This window comes from Schistocerca gregaria, chromosome 4 (assembly GCF_023897955.1).
Source record: "Schistocerca gregaria isolate iqSchGreg1 chromosome 4, iqSchGreg1.2, whole genome shotgun sequence".
In the NCBI taxonomy this organism is placed as follows: Eukaryota; Metazoa; Arthropoda; class Insecta; order Orthoptera; family Acrididae; genus Schistocerca; species Schistocerca gregaria.
In genome coordinates this window covers 161,169,709-161,186,690 of record NC_064923.1, presented here as the reverse complement: position 1 = coordinate 161,186,690, position 16,982 = coordinate 161,169,709, and the positions used below count along the sequence as shown (strand labels likewise).

Below are 16,982 nucleotides of genomic sequence, written 5' to 3'. Positions count from 1 at the left end.
TCTCAAATCTACAATCGATCCAGGCTTCTCTCTGAGACGTGACGACTGCTGTACACGGTCACATATTTGAGAAACCTAGTAAAGTTTGACTAATTGTTTGATCATGTACAGTGTACTTAAAGGTGCATATGTACATGACAGTAAAAATGGGAGTAACTGTGTGGGGAAAAATGAAGGTTTAAAAATGGATGGATGAGAAGAATAATAACCTATATAAATTGTGGTTGTCACCTTAAGTTAACAGTAGGACACTGTCTCCTCAGAATTCTCTCCTTATAATTGTCTATCCAGTGCACAAGATTAAGCCATAAATCATTTAGCGGTGGTAGTTCTCATACGCATTTCGTAAGTCACATTTAATTTGGAGAAGAGAATGAAAACCTTAAAAATATTTGCAATATTTCCAACATTCAGAATTGGAACAGTCAGCATTTCGTGTGCAACTACAAAATGTCTTGCCTGAATATGTAATTCTTGGTATCTGTAACATTCATGTCCTTCAAATAACATTTCTTATATTTATGCTCTTACCACTAAAATAAGAGTAGTTGAGTTGCAAAGCAACCACTGAACACACACAAGATATGCAGTATTTTAGATAAGCAAAACTACTGCAAATCTCTTTGCTGAATGAGAACACTCAGTGTGTTAAGTGTAGGTGAATAACTTCTAAATAGCTCACCTTACATTGTAGAAACCTCTCCCTTTAGAAACAGTTCTGCTGCTGCCTCCCGACTGAAGGCTACAATGAATTCCTTTCAACATAACTCCATTAACTTCATCATAGCCTAAACATTCATCATCAGAATAATCATCAATAAAACTGCCTCTGCCCACAATAGGCGTCCTATGTTCCTGAAGGTACACCTGTCTGAAACTGCCTCTTCCAAGCCCAATGCCACTCTTTCTGCAATGAGAAACACTTCGTCATCTAAGGCAGCAAAACCACTATAAAAATTACTGAAACAAGATGGTACAGCACAAAAAGGTATTTACAAGTCATATTGTTTTGTACACACAGACTAGTTGTGATCAAACAGGAAGTCACTTTCAGTAATGAGATTAAAGACCAAGTGAATAAAATAAAACTACTATACTTACAAGACATGAACAGAGTGCCTCAAATTCATCTGTACATTTTTTTTACTATGCTATGAATGCCACTGGAATTTAAAAACAAATACTTTGTCACAATATTATGGGATTCGCAGTTTATACGAAAACCTTTTGTAAAGTGAGTGATGTAGCGAACTGCAAGATGGGAACCCATGTGCAGCAAAAACACCAATTATACTGAAATACGCTATGTAGCCAGCTAAATACTGAATTTTAAAGTAAGACATCCACATTAATGTCAAATAGTGCAACTTCACCCAATCACAATACGTGTATCACCATGTTTAAAGACATATGGCCAGTTTTCATCACAGGTAGTATTTTCTTTCATAAGACATTAAGTAAATCAAATGACATTATGATTTAACCATGTAGCACATATCCAGGAACTGTTTCTGAAGAGTCAGCCCCTGGTTCTGAATCATTTGTGATGTCCCATTTACCACAGAAGTTATGAACTTGTGAAATGCATATCACTGGGCATAAGAAAATCCTGGTTAAAGAAAAAACAGGATCGAGTGGGAGGTCACCTCGGGACATGGCAGGCGGCAAAAGACTTCCCAGGGGACCGCATGTAAGGCCTCCTCAGTTAGTCTGACAAACAGGTCACAGGTGCTGTCTGTGGCATACACTGTCCCTCAGCCAGATGCAGTTGCTTGTCATGTTTCAGAGGAAATCTCTCAGTCTGCAAGATTCGAGCAATATGGGATTATTGGTAATTCGGAGCTCCAATGTTAGTCTCATTATGGGGCCCCTTCGGGACGTGGCTACCGGGGGAGGGGGGAGGGGGGGGGGGGGGGAAGCCAAAGTGCACTTGGTGTGCACACCGGGTGGTCATTTCTGATATGAAATGGGTCCTTCCAGATGCAATGAAGAGCACAGTGTCCAGTGAATTGCAGGTAGTGGCTCACATTGGTACCAATGATGTGTGTCACTTTAGATCGAAATAGATCCTCTCGGGTTTCGAGTAGCTAAAAAAAGTGGTAAAGGCTGCCAGTCTTGCTTGCAAGAGGAAACCATTTGCAGCATAGGCAGCAGCACCAATTGCAGACCTCTTGTAGAGCCGAATAGAAGGTCTGAATCACATGCTCAGATGGTTCTGCAATCAAGTATGTTGCAGATTACTCGACTTGCGCCATAGAGTGGTTGGATTTCGGGTTCCACTGAATAGGTTAGGAGTCCACTACATGCAGGATGCAGCTACACTGGTAGCAGGGACTGTGTAGTAAGGACTGGACCTTTTTTTTTAAGTTAGAGGGTCTAGGGAAAACACAAAAACGGCTACAGTCTCAAAGGATGCTGGTCGAACACAGGAAGAACATAAATCCAGGAACCATCAGTTGTGAATTGTCGCAGCTGTGTTGGTTTAGTACCAGAGTTCCTAGCACTAACAGAAAGCACTGATGCTCAAATCGTTACAGGCACTAAATGGTGGATAAAGCTGTAAGTAAGTTCAGCTGAAATTTTCGTGAAAAACCAAATAGTGTTCTGGTGGAGTGTTTGTTGCTGTTAGAAGTAGTGTATCTTATAGCAAAATTGAAGGACATAGTTCCTGTGGGTTAGTATGGGCAGAGGTCATTCTTGGCAACCAGAATAAAATAATATGAATATAACAGAAAGAAACATTCCGCATGGGAAAAATATAAAAAAGATGCTGTGACTTACCAAACGAGAAAGTGCTGGTAGATATACACAATAAAAAACACACAAACACACACACAAATTTCAAGCTTTCGCAACCCACGGTTGCTTCATCAGGAAAGAGGGAAGGAGACGAAAAGACGAAAGGATGTGAGTTTTAAGGGAGAGGGTAAGGAGTCATTCCAATTCCGGGAGTGGAAAGACTTACCTTAGGGGGAAAAAGGGACACACACACACACACACACACACACACACACACACACACAAGCAGACATATGATCCGTTTACATACCTCCCAACTCAAGACGATAAAATTGCTGAAAGGTTCACAGAAAACTTGAGTTTAATTTCAAACATGAACACCACTCATACAATTATAGTCGATGATTACTTCAATTTACCTCCAATATATTGGCGAAAACACATGTTTAAATTCAGAGGTAAGCAGTATCACCACCACAATTTGTGCTGAACGCATACTCTGAACATTATTTTGAGGAGTTAGTTCATGAATCCATGTGACTAGTAAAAAGTTGTGAGAACACACTTGATCTCTTCGCAACAAATAATCCTGAGCTAATAACAAGCATCAAACCACATACAGGGATTAGTGAACACAGGGTTGGGAATACTGTAACCTTCAAATCCTCCAATAACAAACAAAAAATACACACACCAGATGTGGCTCGCTTTCAAAGAAAGTTTCAACAGCAACAGAGATTTACACAAAATAAGAGCTGATACCCCTTGGTACACAAAACAGATCACAACACTGTTGCAGAAACAATGAAAAATGCACGAGAAATTTAAACATATGGAAAATCTCCTAAACAGGCGATCTTTTACAGAAGCTCAAATTGTAGCGTGGACTTCAATGCGAGATGCTTATAATAGTTTCCACAACGAAACTGTCTCGAAACCTGGCAGAAAATCCAAAGAGATTCTGGCCATATGTAAAGTATGCTAGTGCAAGACACAATCAATGCACTTCTCTGCATGGTAGCAATGGAAATACTAACAACAACAGTGCTGCCAAAGCAGAGTTGCTAAACACAGCCCTCCAAAATTTCTTCAGCAAAGAAGATGAAGAAAATATTCCAGAATTTAAATCAAGAACAGTTTCCAACATCAGTAACTTGGAAGCAGATGTCCTCAGAGTAGTGAAGCAACTTAATTCAGTTAATGAAAGCAAGTCTTCCATTCCAGACACTATAACAATTAGGCTCCCTTCACAGTATGGTGATGCAATAGCTCCATACTTAACAATCTTATACAATCATTTGATTGATGAAATCATCTGTACCCAAATACCGGAAAGTTGCACACGTCACAGCAATATTTAAGAAAGGTAGTAGGAGTAATCCACTAAATTACAAGCTCATATCATTAACTTCAATATGCAGCTGGATTTTGGAATATGTATGGTCTTCGAACATAATGAAATACCTCTAAGAGAACTGTCTACTGACACACAGTCAACAGAGATTTAGAAAACATTGTTCTTGTGAAACAAAACTCGCTCTCTATTCACACAAAGTGTTGGGTGCTACTAACAAGAGACTTTGAATTGACTCCATATTTCTAGATTTCTAGAAGACTTTTGATACTGTACCACAGAAGTAACTTATAGTCAAATTGCATGATGGAATATCTCAGTTATGTGACTGGATTTGTGATTGTCAGAGGTCACAGTTCATACTAATTGACAGAAAGTTTTAGTGTATAACTGAAGTGATTTCTGGCATTCCTCAAAGTAGTGTTATAGCCCTTCTGCTGTTCTTTATCTATATAAAGAATTTAGGAGACAATCTGAGCAGCTGTCGTGGGTTGTTTGCAGTTGATTCTGTCGTTTATAGTCTAGTAAAGTCATCAGGAGATCAATCAAAAATTCCAAAACGATTTGGAAGATATATTTAATATGAAAATTGGCAATTGACTCTAAATAATGTGAAATGTGATGTCACCTACATGAGTGCTAAAAGGAATCCGTTAAACTTCAGTTAGACAACAAATCAGTCAAATCTACAGGCTGTAAATTCAACTAAATACCTAGGAATTACAATTAAGAACAATTTAAATTGGAAAGAACACACAAAATGTTGCCAGGTTGACAAACCAAAGACTGCATTTTATTGGCAGAACACTTAGAATATTTAGCAGATCCTACTAAAGACAGTCAGTCTGTCTGTCTGTCTTGTTTTGGAGTACTGCTACGCAGTCTGGGATTCTTACCAGACAGGATTAATGGAGTACATCGGCAAAATTAGAAGAAGACCAACAGGCTTTGTATCATCACAAAATAAGGTGGAGAGTGTCACTGAACCGATACAGGATTTGGGATTTATATCATTCAAAAGAATGGTGTTTTTCACTGCAGCTGAATCTTCTCATGAAATTTCAATCAATCATTCTCCTCAGAATACGAAAATATTTTGTTGATGCCAACCTATCAATTGTCATAATAAAATAAGGGAAATCAGAACTCGCACAGAAAGGTGCAAGTGTTCATTTCCCCACACACTGGTCAAGATTGGAATAATCCTATATTATTGTGAAGGTGGTTCTATGAACCCTCTACCAGGCACCTAATTATGACCTGCATACTATCGAAGTAGATGTAAATACGCAAAGGGAAACTGAAAATCAAACAGGGTATTATTGTTTCAGCTGGAATTTTGATTGGCTTTTGAGTGGGTCCTGATTGACTATCTTTCAATTCAATGTTTTCCTTTATGATTTTCTTCCCGTTTCTGCTAAATGTATCTATGCAAACTAGTTCTGAAATGTCACATCCAAATGGATGTCTTGCTGCTGCATCATGATGCTGCTGTGACCACATAATCTAAATGAGAAATAGAAGATTTGTGTGTTTTGTGTGATGGCCCCATTTGCTGGTAAGCAATATCTCCTCATTTCAATCCAACAGAAATGTCTGTGTACAACAGGATCTAACCAGATACCATTTTTGATCTGACAGCATTCCCTCATGCAACAATGACAACTGTTTGAACTAACATGCATCAGAATATTCATGAATAAATTATTCACTCAGTGTTGCCAATTACATGCAACTTTCAAATTAATGCCAATACTTTCAACAAATTTCAGTGCTATGAACTTCAGTTATTGTTTTGATACTAATTTAACTAGAGGTCATTGTATCACATACATAAAATCAAAGCAATGGGTCGTAAACAAATAAAAAGTGACCGACAGTTCAAGTTTAACAGCAAAATCAATTCATATGTAACAATAAATTGTAGTGGGAACAACACACACACACACACCACACACACACACACACACACACACACACACACACACACAATGGAACCGTCAGGGTTAAAACAAATAACTTCTGGCAGTTTTTGCACCAACATTACTATTCAGGTATGAAAGCAGATTATACATAATGAATCCGAGTCATGATAAGATTAAACCACACTCCCCATCCACTGTGTTACCATATACAGTATAACCCTACTTTTACATTCCTGAAATTAACATTTTCTCACTGTTTACAGCATTTACCACTCCCGTCAAATTTTCTATGACCACAATGTTAATTCACACCTGATTTTGCATCAACATATTTATAATTTTCCCATGATTCACCCTTTATGAAAAAATGTTTGTGGAAAAAAAAGCTGACGTAAAACAATGCTGGCACGACGTTGGCCATCAAGTAGTGTTTACAAACATCATGTGGTTAAGTTTCTTGACACCAGGTTGCTCTACTTAGCAGATTAAAAACTGTAAACATGTAAAAGTTAGAACAATTTGTGCTGTATCTCTACTATGCGTGGTGGCTGATATGAATAACTAGGTTCCTACAAATAAAGATATCACCACCAATCACAACCATTTCCAAACTGTGTCTACAGCACATGCACAGTTCTGTGTTGGTTGTAATCGTCTTCACACCTTTGTCAAACCATATTTAGTGTGTTTCCCCTTTTGGCCACTTGTAGCCCAAGTTGACACCTTTATTCAGTTTGCGTTGTTCAAATGTTTTTGTGTCATACAGAAAAACCATGTAAGTGATAGTTTGCGAGTGTTTGGTTTTCTGCATAACTGAGGAAGCACAGTACTGGATAATCTCAAAAAGACTGCTATAGTTAAAGAGCACGGGTTGTGTAAGGATGGTCGAGTATATTGTGTAGGTTCGTTGGACGGTGGAATACCACAGTATGAGAGGTGGGAAGGATAGTGGGTAGGACATTTCTCATTTCAGGGAAGTGGCGGAGAATGTAATTCAGTTGCTCTAGTCCCAGATGGTACTGAGTTACGAGGGTAATGCTCCTCTGTGGCCGGACTGTGGGATTTTGGGAGGTGGTGGGAGACTGGAAAGATAGGAATGGGAGAGTTGTTTTTGTACAAGGATGGGAGGATAATTACGGTCAGTGAATGCTTCAGTGAGACACTCGGTATATTTAGAGAGGGACTGCTCGTCACTGCAGATGTGACGACCACAGGTGGCTAGGCTGTATGGCAGGGACTTCTTGGTATGAAACAGGTGGCACCTGTCGAAGTGGAGGTATTGCTGGTGGTTAGTATGTTTGATATTGACAGAGGTACTGATGTAGCCATCTCTGAGGTGGAGGTCAACATCTAGGAAGGTGGCTTATTGAGTTGAGTAGGACCAGGTGAAGCAAATGGGGAAGAAGTTGTTGAGGTTCTGCAGGAATGTGAATAAGGTGTCCTCACCTTCAATCCAGGTAGCAAAGATGTCATCAATGAATGTGAACTAGGTGAGGGGTTTAGGATTCTGGGTTTGTAGGAAGAATTCCTATAGATGGCCCATGAATAGGTTAGCACTGGATGGTGACACGCGGGTGCCCATAGCTTTACTACAGATTTGTTTGTAGGTAATGCCTTCAAGGGAGAATAACTGTGGGTGAGTACATGGTCATGGCGACTAGAAAGGAGGTGGTTGGTTTGGAATCCATAGGGCGTCAAAGGTAGTGTTCGATAGCAGTAAGGCCATGGGCATTAGGAACGTTAGTGTATAGGGAGGTGGCATCAATAGTGACTAGCAGGGTACCATGTGGTAAAGGGAAAGGAACTGTGGAGAGTCGGTTGAGGAAATGGTTGGTATCTTCTATATAAGAGGATAGGTTCTGGGTAATAGGCTGAAGGTGTTGGTCTACAAGAGCAGAGATTCTCTCAGTGCGGGCACAGTAACCAGCCACAATGGGGCATCCTGGGTGGTTGGGTTTAAGGACTTTAGGAACCATGTAGAAGGAGGGAGTGCGGGGAGTGGTAGGTTCTGGGATGGGCCTAAGGATTTGAGTAGCGATTGGAGATGCTGCTGGATTGGTGGAATTGGATCACTGTGGCATGGTTTGTAGGTGGAAGTATCTGACAGCTGATGGAGTCCTTCTGCCACGTAATCCTTGCGGTTCAAAGCTACGGTGGAGGAGCCTTTGTCTGCAAGTAGGATTATAAGGTCGGGATCAGTTTTTGGATGGTGGACTGCAGTTATTTCTGCGGATTTAAGGTTAGTATGCATGTTGAGGGATTGGGGGAATGATGGTGGGGCAAGGTTCGAGGATAAGAAATTCTGGAAAGCTAACATAGGGTGGTCTGGAGGTAGTGGGGGTGGATCATGGTTGGATGGAGGAGTGAACTGAGTTAGGCAAAATTCAATATTGTTCTGTGGTTGAGTCTGATTGGTCGGGTTGGTGGTGAAAAAGTGTTTCCACTGTATGGACTGCGAGAAAGAGAGAAGGTCTTTAACTAGCCCTGCATGGTTGAATTTGGGAGTGGGGGCAAAAGGTGAGGCCTTGGGAAAGGCCTGATATTTCTGTGGGACTAAGGCTTCTGGAAGAAATGTACATGACTGAGTTGCAAGTCTGTTAGGTTTTGAGTTCTGTGTGGTGGTGGGAGGGAGTTTGGAGGGTGGTGTATGTGTAGAAGGTCTGCGAGACAGGGTTTGTCAGCTATGAGGGGGCGTGGGGGAGGTTAGTAGGTGGTTGTAGAAGTGGTGGACAGTGTTACTCCGAGGTGGGAGTAGGAAGTGAGCAGGATGGAAAGCTTTTTGAGGTGGCGTTGTGCATGTTACTCAAGTTCCTGCAGGGCAAGAGTGTCAATGTGTGTTATGGGTTCCAGGAATTTTTGATTACATAGCAGGAGAATTTTGCAGATAGAGAGAAGGTACTGCAAGGAGGTTTGGGCTTGGTTGATATGGTTTTGTAGGACTGTGTTGGTGAGGGCTAAGATTTGGCGGAATCTGAACAGATGGAGGTCGTTGTGGAAGGAGAGGTGACAACCAGAGATGGGTAATTTAATGGTAAGACCTTTAGAGGGCATTTCATGAGCCAAGCAACAATGCAGGAACAGTATGTGGGACTGGGATTGGCTAGGGATAAGGAAACTTTCCTGTATTGACGCAGATGGAAGGAGCAAGGATCCATGGTGGCGTAAAAATATGTAAGAAAGTAGAATTACATCCGAAAAACTATGTAAAAACAAATCCACTGTATGGCTATTGGCACCCGCATGGCACCATCCTATGCTAACCTATTCATGGGCCATCTAGAGGAATCCTTCCTACAACCCCAGAATCCTAAACCCCTCACCAGGTTCACATTCATTGATAACATCTTTCCTATCTAGATTGAAGGTGAGGACACCTTATTCACATTCCTCCAGAACCTCAACAACTTCTCCCCCATTTTCTTCACCTGGTCCTACTCAACTCAACAAGCCACCTTCATAGATGTTGACCGCCACCTCAGTACCTCAGTCCGTATCAAACATACTAAACACCAGCAATACCTCCACTTCGACACCTGCCACCCGTTTCATACCAAGAAGTCCCTTAAATACAGCCTAGCCACCCGTGGTCGTCCCATCTGCAGTGATGAGCAGTCCCCCTCTAAATATACTACGGGTCTCACTGAAGCCTTCACAGACCATAATTATCCTCCCATCATAGTACAATAACAACTCTCCCGTGCCTATCTTTCCAGTCTCCCACCACCTCCCAAAATGCCACAGTCTGGCCACAGAGGAGCATTACCCTCGTAACTCAGTACCATCCGGGACCGGAGCAACTGAATTACAAGGGTTTCCATTACTTCTCGCCGTGCCCTGAAATGAGAAATGTCCTACCCACTATCCTTCTCACCCCTCCTTCTGTTGTATTCCACAGTACACCGAACCTACACAATATACACAACCCCTGCTCCCAATCGCTTACCTCAAGGCTCATACCCCTGTAATAGACCTAGATGCAAGACCTGTCCCATACATCCTCCTACCACCACCTACTCCAGTCCGGACACTAACATCACCTACCCTGTCAAAGGCAGGACTACCTGTGAAACCAGTCATGTGATTTACAAGCTAAGCTGCAACCACTGTGCTGCATTCTATGTAGGCATGACAACCAATAAGCTGTCTGTCCACACGAATGGCCACCAACAAGCTGTGGCAAAAAAAAATTGGACCACCCTGTAGCTGTACATGCTCCCAAACATGATACCTCTCATCTCAAGGACTGCTTCACAGCCTGTGCCATATGGATCCTTCCCACCAACACCAGCTTTTCTGAATTGCGCAGGTGGGAGCTTTCCCTGCAATACATCTTATGTTCCCTTAACCCTCATGGCCTCAACCTTTGTTAGTCACTGTCCTCACCCATCCAGCCCCCTCCCTGTTCCCATTCCAGCACTACACAGCCATCATTTCACTGCCACACCCAGTCTTTGAATTTATTTTTATTTCTCTCCTTTCTGCTACTTACCCCCTTCCCCTCCGCACCATCTCTCATGCCCTCCATCTAAACTGCAACACTTCACTGTCTGCCACTCCCACCATACTATTCTTCCCCACCCCAGCCTCCTCCTTACCCCCACCAGTTGCCACTCTCATCATGCGCTGGTGCTGCTGCTCGCAGTGCAGTTTCAGCTCTCTGAGACTACAGACGTGAGTGCAAGTTGCGCTTGCTTATGTGTGTGGGTGTCTACTGCTGACAAAGGCCTTAATGGCCCAAAGCTATGATTGTGTGAATCTTTTTATTGTGCCCATCGCGACTCAGCGTCTCCACCTTATGATGAGAGTACCACCTTTCCTTCTCTCTTATTATTACATTTTATTTATTTTATAATCTGTTTCGAAGTAATTCTTTTAATTGCTGGCAAAATAAAGAAGCATCGAATAGCATATAGGTTGGCTGTTGTACTTTCCTGGTAATGACAAGAGTACTTTGGCCCTCTTCAGACATATTGGAAATATTGTAGGTCATAACATGCAACTTAAAATGTGCACTAGATTACCACCATTCTGAAGACATTCTAGATACTTGTAACTATACAGTTCTGTGCGGCAATGAAGATAATTGATACCTATTGTGGTATCAGAGGTCACTGATTAAAAAATTTAGAGCTTAAAAATTTACTATGTTTTCGAAGTTACATCACACATCTCAAATTCACTCTGATATCCTATATCCTAAGAATTTACATACAATTTAAACTTTATTTGCCAAAATTTGTAGTAGTTTTGTGGTACTGTGTACTTATTGTGTTGATTGCTGCAAACATTTATTTCATGCTATAGCATCAGTTCTACTATTATTGATTATATTTGCAATTTTTAGGCCAAGTTTTAAGAAGAATTAGCATCCTACGCTCAGTCTTCAAAACATTTTCAAAAATAATCAATTGTCTAAAAATCTTAACAGCGACTCTCCTATCAGAAGAACAACGTGAATTCCAGGAAGGCCATTCATGCAGTCATAATGTATTTACCACAAAAAGAACTTTACAGAAACGACAAGAATTAATCTTTGAGAGACATACATTTTTTATTGACATTGAAAAGGCTTTTAACAGTGTGAACAGAAAGAAACTATGGCAGTAGTGATTGAAGATCGATATCCTAGACATCTTACGGAAGTCATGAATAGCTTATACATGACCACAAAAAATAACCTATGTTGGTAATTACAGAACTGAAGAAATCACAAGCAATTAATGATACAAACAAAGCTGCAGCATGTCACCTGGTTTAACACATGCGTAAATGATTTTATTAAAAACTGGAAACAGGGAGTAATTTTGGGTATACGGATTAATAGAAATAAGTAAGTTAATATCCTTTTGTAGGCAGATGACACAATTTTAGAAGAAAATGAACATGAGCTATAAAAATCAAGACATGAATTAATGTTACATGTGTCAGGGAAAATGTATTTTGTAGGAAATCTGGCTTTGCAATATAGTATAACTATCATACTGTCATACTTTAGTTGTCCTTTTCAATGGGAGTATATATTGTCTGCATGTATCAAAAATATCTTTGTGTGTGTGTGTGTGTGTGTGTGTGTGTGTGTGTGTGTGTGTGTGTGTGCGCGCGTGCGTGCAGAGTGTTCCAGACAGCTTCAAGGAATCAAAAAACTTTATCACTAGTTTGTCTCAAGTCGTAACAAGGGTCTGTTGAATTTGCAACCTCTGTGGCTTACCAATTTCAGACATTAAGAGAGGATCAGCAAGTGTAGATGAAAGTTATTTGCTTACAGTCTCATAAAACAATGCATCAGCCACAATGATGCTCCACTGTGAATGCTGTTATCAATTACAGGACGAGCTGGATGTCACCAATACACAACTGCAAGTCTTCCCGACATATCGCACAATGGAAGCTGCTGTGAATGGATGTGTTGGGAGGGCTAACGAGCAGACATCAAAGGTACCTCAAGGAATGTCCTCTCCTGCAGATACTGTCTTCTCTACCAGAAGTAGACGACATATCACCACTCATCCACTTAACTGTGAGAAGCATACGTAAGAGGTGAAATCAGGGAGAAGCGAGGGTGTATATCCACCCCTAAACAAGAAGTTTGAGGCATTATCTTCCACTGAAAATGAGCCACTGAGATACACTGGCTGTTGGGAGACCCGCTGACATGTCATGGGGAAGCAAATGACAAAGTAAAAGGTTCTGTTGAATATTGGCTGTTCGAACAAATAGCAAGTAATAGCACCCATTGCAGAAATGGCACCAAGGGATGAGGAGGATCTGTTTGTGCATTTAGTTCATAGTTGTAGGCCACATTCAACAACTGTAAGATGCACTACTGAGGGAACATGGTGCAACCGACTGCAGATTGTGGCATGCAATGAAACACATGACGCCTGTCATCTAGGCTACAAGCTCAAGCTTCGTTCACAAAATTTCAACAAAAATTAATACTTGCAGCACTGACCCCGTAACTGATGGTGGTCCTCTGGTTCTGCATTAAGTCGAAGGCTTGTACTGGAGACTTTGAAGATTCTCTGGCAAACTAGGCTGCACCTCCTGGACTTTCACAATGGGCTGACAACTAGGCCCAGATGATGATAACTTTATGAGACTGTGATGTATTACTTTATGATACAAAGAAAAGATACACAAGACTATTAAAATTTTGGTGCTCAAGTGCCAAAGCATTAGCAGCAAAGTGCACTGAAGCTCACATAATACCATGTACATAAAGCTGGTTGAAACCAAAAATTATTACCAGTGACATTTGAATCAAACTGTATGTCAAAAGGCTAAACTAATGGGAAATAAGTGTGATGCATCTGTCTAACTAGATGCGAAACTGAAAGACAGAAATTAAAGTTCAATGTGTGATTGTCTGGGCACGATTTCATATCAAGGTTGGGCATAAATAGTGGTAACTATACTTCTGTATGTGGTGTGCATAACAATACACACAGCAAAAGAATACTAAATGCTGTGGAAACCACATAGAACAGATACTTCTGAAGCCCATTCATGGCAGAAATATATTGGATTTAATGACAACAAATGAACATAGCTCTTTTCAGAATGTCCACGTAAATTGGTATTAGTGACCACTATGCATTGTAGCTACAATGATTAACAGGGCACAAAGATCAACTGAAATAATTGGAAATATAACAATGAAAACAATTATTGATAAAATTATTGAGTTAGATAGATAAAAAGTCTACTCACCAAGTGGTGCCAGAACACACACATAGAAGACTGTTGGGATTGGCAAGCTTTTGGAGCCAGCGGCTCCTTCGGGCAGAAGGGTTGAAGGGGAAGAAAGAAGGGTGAAACAAAAGGACTGGAGAGGTATAGGAGAAGGGGTAGATTTTTGGGAAGGTGACCCAGAACTGCAGGTCAAGGCAGACTTACCATATTGAATGAGAAGGAAAGATTTACATGTTCCACATGAAGATGCAATTGTGTTGTACCTCAATAAGAAACTTTTGAACACACAGCTGTAGGCAGGAGAATACACAGGAACTGTGACTGAAGTTTAGAAGAGTAGTTACCAAGTGCTGGATACATTTGCATCTAATACAAAAGTTCATGGCAATAAGGACCCACCATGGTAGAAAGTCTCTACAAAGAAACCTCCAAAAAAATGTGAATTGCATTTCATTCATCTCATGATGTACATTTGCAATCCATTTGGTTTGCAAACAGGGGTCAGGTCAAACATCTACAACACAGTTACAATGATTCTTACATTAATAAATAATAGCACTACAATAAATAACAACACTATTACAATATTTCTTGGAATATGTAACACACTGTAGCCAGCTCAAATTTTCAAGTTTGTCCTGCACGACTTCATCCACTGAGTAATAACACTTCAGTGTCAGCAACAACTGTATAATGGAAGTAAAACCAAGCATTTGAAAAAAGGTAGAAAATGGCTAAAATAAAACCTGTGTCAAAAATGCAAACATCTTATTGAAAGAGCTCTCACAAAACCAATAAAATGTTTTGTCATATATAAAAGCTGTCAATAACACTGAAGTTAGTGCCCAGACACTCATGTAGGAGACAGAAACTAAAAATTGTAAAGAGACGGCATGACATCCTCAAAGAAGAATTATTGACAAATGATGTTTCTAACTTTAGGTGTCCCCCAGGGAAGTGTGTTGGGACTCAAAGCTGTTTATGTCGTATATTAATGATCATATAGATAATATTAGTAGTAACCCCATTTAAAGCAGTTACTTGTAATGATATCAAAAAGGCTGCACAAATATTCAGCCAGGTAAGACAAGACTTCAACGTGATGCAAAGATTGCATTTAACTATTTAGAAATGTGAGATTGTGCACAAATCCTCTCCAGTGCCACCAGAATACCATTTAATTCCACAGCCAAATGCTGCAGAAAACACACTTTAAAAACTCTATCAGGGAAACAGCAGAACAACTGAGGACATTCTCTTGGTGGGATCCATCTGTACAAACAATAATAAAACAGTACATATTTAAAATGAAAAAAAAGTTGTAAAAACATATATGCAGTAAAGTTTTCTTGTACCATGTCAAGCTTATAATCACTTTAGGCCTCTGAACATACCAAGGTGGCAAGGCGTTCCATCCCTGGCTGTGTATTTGGAGGTCTGATAGATCCAGATCCTTGAGACATTCTGTAGTGCATATCTCACATGGCTGGGTCACATGGGGCCAATTTCTGAACAGCCTTTCAAAGGTCAGTTGGACCACTGCACTAAATGCCAATGACTGAGGTGATACTGAGATTTTCAGTGCCTGTCAAGCCAGAAGGATACATCACTGAATCCAGAGTGGTGGTTCAGCAGCCTCTGCACGCAGACTCCTACAGGGCTGCTCTGAAAGGCTTCAGTTGCTATCATAATACCCTCATGGTGGACAGCATCTAACATCATGAGGTAGGAAGTACGAGAAAATCCATAGACCATGCTGCCATAGTCTAAACGTTATCGAACGAACGCCCAATAAAACTGCAAGAAGTGGGACCTGTCAGTTTCTCGTCTTTTCACTATGGCATTTCAAAATATTCAATGACTGGAAACCCTTTGTTCATAGATGTGGGAGCCAAGTTAATTTTTAGTTAAATAATAAGCCCAAAAACCACATAGTTTTTTGAAAACAGAAAATATTGTCCCCCATTGTCGGCACTGGTTGGTTAAAACTTTGATGAGCATAGTTAAAATTGACACAGTTTTCTCTGGTGAGAACCGAAAACCAGTTGTTCTGGCCCAACTTTGCAGCCTCTTAATGACCAGCTGTAGCTGCCGCATTATCATAACATCAGAGGAAGAGAGGAAGATTACAAACAAATAGGATTGCATTTGACAGGGCTCCTAACTGCACAGGAATTGCCATTGGTAACAATGGCAAACAATGTGGCACTGAAGACACTGCCTTGGGGGACCCTATTTTTTGAAAATAGCAGTCAGACAAGGCTGGTCCTCAAGAAAGGACTGGATAAGAAGTGGCAGGGGTGCACATAGTCCCCCTTCATGAAGTTGGCAAAGGGTGTACCTCAATGTAGTGTCATTTGCTTTTTCAATGTCAAAAACACATGAACCAAATGGTTTCAGCATAAGGAGGACTCCTGTATTGCCGTCTCCATTAGAATTAAGTTGTCAAGGGTGGAACGGTAACACCTGAAACTGCACTGGGAACGGCTCAGGTGACATCAGGATTCGAGCAGCCAGACGAGGCAGTGGTTGACCATGCGTTCAAGAGCCTTACCCATACAACTGGTAAGGGCCACGCTCTGGTAACTGTTAGAGGCACTAGTGTCCTTGCCTGGTTTCCATAATGAATTAATATTGCCTCCTTCCAAGTCATGGGGTACTGTCCAGCAAATCAGATCTGAATGAAACAAGAGGAGCTGTCCTTTCACTTCAGGGCACAGATGACTAAGCATTAACAGATCTCAACCGGTTCTGAAGCAGTGTCTCTGGCTGCATACAAAGCTGATTCCGATTCCCAGATGGAGAATGAAACACTGTAGACTTCCTCATTATGTGATATGAAATTGAGCTTCCTCGCATTTGCTGCCCTACAGAACACCTGAAAAGCAGGAGCCTGTCTGTATGAAGTAATGACAGTTAAAAAGTGTTCATCTAAAATCTGAGCCATGTTTTCTGGTGTGTCCACCAAGACCTCATTATTTGACAAGATCACAAGGGGATGTGTACTGCCGTTGCCTGAAATCCGCCTTATTGAGTCCAAAACTTTCACAGTGGAAGTGGTCCAATTAATGGATGTCTTTAATTGCTTCCAGGAAGCTCTTTTCAGTTCTTTTTTCACCTTGCGTGTGCTCTCGCAGATCTGAAGCCATGGAGATTTTCTATATTTGGATGGTGTTTGAAGTTCCGAGAGCTGTTCATCTGGCCCTGAATGCCAGACTACAGTCATCATTCCACCATTATATAGGCTGTCGTCTGAGGTGGTTACTAGACCA

At 40.9% G+C, this 16,982-nt stretch overlaps 1 protein-coding gene across 4 annotated transcripts in view; it reads right to left on the bottom strand.

The window, feature by feature from the left end:
• The window catches only part of LOC126365920 (uncharacterized), a 179,193-nt gene that overhangs the window by 150,192 nt on the left and 12,019 nt on the right, over window positions 1–16,982 (bottom strand). For all 4 annotated transcript variants that reach the window (XM_050008667.1, XM_050008668.1, XM_050008670.1 and 1 more), the window contains exon 6: window positions 683–907. In XM_050008667.1, coding sequence (XP_049864624.1) covers window positions 683–907 — 225 coding nt within the window. The remainder of the gene's footprint in view (window positions 1–682; window positions 908–16,982) is intronic.